Source organism: Talpa occidentalis, unplaced genomic scaffold (assembly GCF_014898055.3).
Source record: "Talpa occidentalis isolate TD23 unplaced genomic scaffold, MPIMG_talOcc4v2.1 talOcc4.3, whole genome shotgun sequence".
Classification (NCBI taxonomy): Eukaryota; Metazoa; Chordata; class Mammalia; order Eulipotyphla; family Talpidae; genus Talpa; species Talpa occidentalis.
In genome coordinates, this window is record NW_023603184.1 from 79,619,623 (window position 1) to 79,622,652 (window position 3,030).

Sequence of the window (3,030 nt, forward strand, 5' to 3'; positions counted from 1 at the left end):
CATAGATTGCTTCTTTACCCCTTGCGCCACCAGGGAGACCCTGCATATACTCCATTTTCTAATAGTGAGAAGCTGAGACTGCATAATTCTTCACATATTTAGTTCTATAATCATCCTCATTTCTTGCAACCAACCTCTCATTCTTACTATAAAGCCTTCTCTCTTGCACATGCTCTCCTTTCTCTGCTTGGGCTTTGCCTCAAGAGAGTGACTACTTTTCACCCTCTTCAGACTGGTTCCTGGTGCTAAGAGGCAGCCCTCTTCGCATAGACGTTCTCACCCTCCTTGGCTGGCTCTGACAGCCTCCTCTGTCCACTGCATTTCCTCCTTCCTGCTCTGTCTCACCTAATAGCTTTAGAACTGAATTATTCAGGAAGGGGAAGAAGTATCACTCAAGTGTTACCATGTAATGTTTTCATTATCCTTCAATTCTTGAACTCAGAAATTAGTTTAGGTGTATTTTTCATTTTCAAATGTATTGAGGATTTTTTTTAACTGCTCATTTCTAATTTAATGACATAGCATCCAACTGTATTTTCTCTTTTCCAAATTAGTCATATTGAGATAAATTCTGGTTTGTTGAAATTTTTGAAGCCCAGTTATCGCTGAATTCTCCAGATTTGCTCATGAAGATATTGTATTCTCAAATTTTGGGGTTTGAACTTTCAATATCTTTCAGTCATGCTGTTATAGGGCAGCCCCAATATTGAACGGGTTCCTGGCTGTGGGTCCTCACCCGCGCGCTTTAAAGGGACTTATTAATACTCACTACAGGCACACATAAAAGGTTAATAAAAGGTTTATTTACAAGGGAAAAGGAAATAAGGAAAATGTACAACTCAGGGAGAAAATAGGGAAATAAAGTCTTTAATGCGTCCTACCCGATCCACTGACCTGAAAACCCAAAGGCACTCTCAGAGCTGGCCGGATGCTGCGAGCTGGTGGAGAGCCAAAATGGGGGACCGCTCCAAAGCCCACGTGTCTGGCTTTATACCAACCTGGCTGCTTAACCCCACCCTCAGGTCCCAGCCACCTTCCCTTTGGTGGTGATGGGATTTGGAGTTCCCATTGTCTTTGGCTTTGGCCTGGGGTGGGGGTGGAGTCCAGAAGCCTGTATGGAATTAGCTTTAGGACATCCTTTCCCCCCTAACAATATCAAGGTTGTAATTTGTGTTGTCTAAATATTCTTACTAAAATTTTGCCTGCCTGATGTATCAAATACTGAGATAAAAAAGCTTTTTTTAAAAATAATCCATGATGATTGTAGATTTGTCTATTTTCCCCCTACAATTTGGCCAATTTCTGCTTCATATATTTCGAATATATATTATTAGGTGAATACAAGTTCAGAATTGTCTTATTATTTATGTGACTTGTTCCTTTTATCATTATTAGCCATAGATACTCCTATAATGTTTCAGTAATGGTTTTTTGAACTTAAAGTCTATTTTTCTTATATTAATAGAGGAGCACCTACTTTTTAAATTTTTTCAGTGAGATAGTTAGTATTTGCCTTGCATTTCTTTTCCTACAACTTTGTTTCCAAACTTTTTATAACTTAAGGTTTGGAAGCATTTCCAGTAGAAATCATTTATTAAATTTATAAAATTCAATCTTTTAATATCTTTTTTTAGTCAGCAATTTTAGACTGCTTATATTTATTATATGTCTTGTATATTTACTCTTATTTCCATCATTATATTTTGTGCTTCTTTTACTATCCTTCTGCTTTCCTCCTTACTGTCTCCTTTTTGGGTCAATGAACTTTGTTAATTCTTTTAATCTGTCCATCTTTGAAAATAAGGTGTTTTATTTCTATTCTTTTACCTGAATCTGTAAGGCCTAAGATTAACAAATATGTTTACTCTTCTTTTAGACAGTATAAGAATGTAATGACACTTAAAATCTAATTACTTTCCACCTGTCTTGTGTGCTATTGATTTCCAGACTTACATAAGTGCTCTGTTTTTTAAAAAATTGATTATTCATTTTTTCCTAAATGTCTTATAACATGTTCACACATGCAAAAGGAAATAAAGACTTATAGAATCATAACCTCTGTCTATGACTTAAAAAAAAATTCAGAGTTCAATTACCCTATATAGTCCTCCGTCCCTTGGAAATAATTACTGTAAAGTCAAGAAATGTTCCATCTTTCCTTTTCATGACCCCAAATGGTTATTTTTATTATTTTACTCAGAAATGCTTATTTAGGTTTGTCTACATACCATTTTATTTTGTCACTATTGCTCTTAAGAATAACCCTGTTTGAGTTCAGTTTCTTTCTCTGAAGAACTTTCTCATTTGGATTTTTTTTTTTTTTTGAAGTAAATGTAATTCTCAAGATTTTATTTGTAATAAAAGATGAAGCTTTGAACTGGATCACCTGGCCCTTTCTCTTCTTATCTCCTCCCACTTCAAAATGCTTGCATCTCTTAATAGCCAACATTCTCTTAGATCTGCAGTGGGGCTCAACACATTCAAGTCTCAGCACAATCTTCTTTGTAGTTTTAGCCTTTTTCTGGAAAATTGGCTTAGTCTGTCCACCATAGCCAATCTGCTTCCTGTCATACCCCCGCTTTCCCTGGGCATAGAGAGAATCCTTGCCCTTCTTGTACTGTGTCACTTTGTGGGGCTGATGCTTGCCACACTTCTTACAGAAGGTCCTTCGGGTTTTAGGAACGTTCACCATGCTTGCGAGAGCGCTATCGGCACGGAAAGAAAGTCACTTGGATTTTTAAGCAAAGTTCTGTGAATTATAAACTTCTCATTCTTATCTGGAAAGAAGTATTTTAATTTGCCTTCATTCTTGCATGTCATAGGTATAGAATATGAAGTGGGAATAGTTTAGAGTTGTTGGCTGACAGCTATTTTTTCTCAACATTTTGCAACTATTATATTGTTTTGCTTTTATGGTATAATCGAGAAGTTTATTATTGTCAACCTCATTAGCACTCGTTAGGTAATGTTCCTTCCTCCTAATCCCTTTACATAATCCTTATGAAATTCCTCTTCTAAGGAACTTTTTCA

The 3,030-nt window shown here is 36.2% G+C and overlaps 1 protein-coding gene across 1 annotated transcript; it reads right to left on the reverse strand.

Moving 5' to 3' along the window:
- Positions 1-211: 211 nt before the first annotated feature.
- Positions 212-2,719, reverse strand: LOC119254743 (60S ribosomal protein L36a-like). Its single transcript, XM_037521828.2, has 2 exons — positions 2,338-2,719; positions 212-360 (listed from the first exon to the last, which is right to left on the reverse strand). Exons 1-2 carry the CDS (start codon positions 2,690-2,692, stop codon positions 212-214), a joined length of 504 nt encoding a protein of 167 aa, XP_037377725.2. The 5' UTR covers positions 2,693-2,719.
- Positions 2,720-3,030: the final 311 nt, after the last annotated feature.